General features: G+C 41.3%; 1 protein-coding gene across 1 annotated transcript; it reads left to right on the top strand.

Annotated features, from left to right (window-relative positions):
• Window positions 1–302: 302 nt before the first annotated feature.
• On the top strand, window positions 303–617 carry LOC108979400. Its single transcript, XM_018950082.1, has one exon. It carries the CDS (start codon window positions 303–305, stop codon window positions 615–617), a length of 315 nt encoding a protein of 104 aa, XP_018805627.1.
• Window positions 618–947: the final 330 nt, after the last annotated feature.

Below are 947 nucleotides of genomic sequence, written 5' to 3'. Positions count from 1 at the left end.
GCAAACTCGTATCAACTATGATGACTCTTATGGATAATGAAGTACTATTGGGATTTAATGTTTTCGATACCATGACTAATGTTCCTTTAATTGACTTAAGTTGACTTTCCGCTACGATATACTACATACTGTTAGTTATCATTAGGTGCATTACATCTTATCTATCATTTACAAGGGGCAGGTAACCTTGGTGTTGCATGTCCTGGCATTTCAGTTTCCGCCAAATCCCAATCGGAGGCTGGGGCCACCACAACCAGTTAGAGTTTGAGGTTGGAAACAAAGTGTTTTTTAGGATATCACCAATGAAAGGAGTTATGAGGTTTGGGAAGAAGGGCAAGTTGAGCCCTAGATACATCGGGCCATTTGAGATTCCTGATCAAGTTGGACCGATGGCATATAGAGTAGCACTTCCACCGGCACTTGCGGGGGTGCATAATGTATTTCGTGTCTCCATGTTGAGGAAACACGTCATTGACCCCACCCAAATTATTGACTATGAGCCCTTACAGATTCAGGAAGATATGACTTATGCTGAAGAACGAATTCGTATAATAGAAAGGAAAGAATTGGTGCTACAAACTCAGACTATACCTTTGGTTAAAAGTCATGTGGAATAACCATGCTACTAAAGAAGCTTCTTGGGAACTCGAGGAAGATATGCAAGATAAGTACCCACAACTTTTCGATAGGAGTTTTGATAACTTGTAGCAGATTTCGAGGATGAAATTTTTATAAGGAGGGAGGATGTAAAGCCTAGCCCTAGAGACCACAAAACGGCGTTGTTTGGAAAGTTTCTTTCTCCCCCTTCAGTTGTCTTCCTTCCCCAATTTTTTCCTCCTGTTGGTTACATCTTCCCCTATTTTTCTCTCCCCGTATCCTTTATTCTTCACACGTTGGTTCAGTTTTGACTTCACGCCTCTCTACACTCTGAATCCCTTTCAGATTAG

The sequence above is a fragment of the Juglans regia genome, chromosome 7, assembly GCF_001411555.2.
Source record: "Juglans regia cultivar Chandler chromosome 7, Walnut 2.0, whole genome shotgun sequence".
In the NCBI taxonomy this organism is placed as follows: domain Eukaryota; kingdom Viridiplantae; phylum Streptophyta; class Magnoliopsida; order Fagales; family Juglandaceae; genus Juglans; species Juglans regia.
Note: the sequence above shows the minus strand (reverse complement) of the source record. Positions and strands in the feature narration are given on the sequence as shown.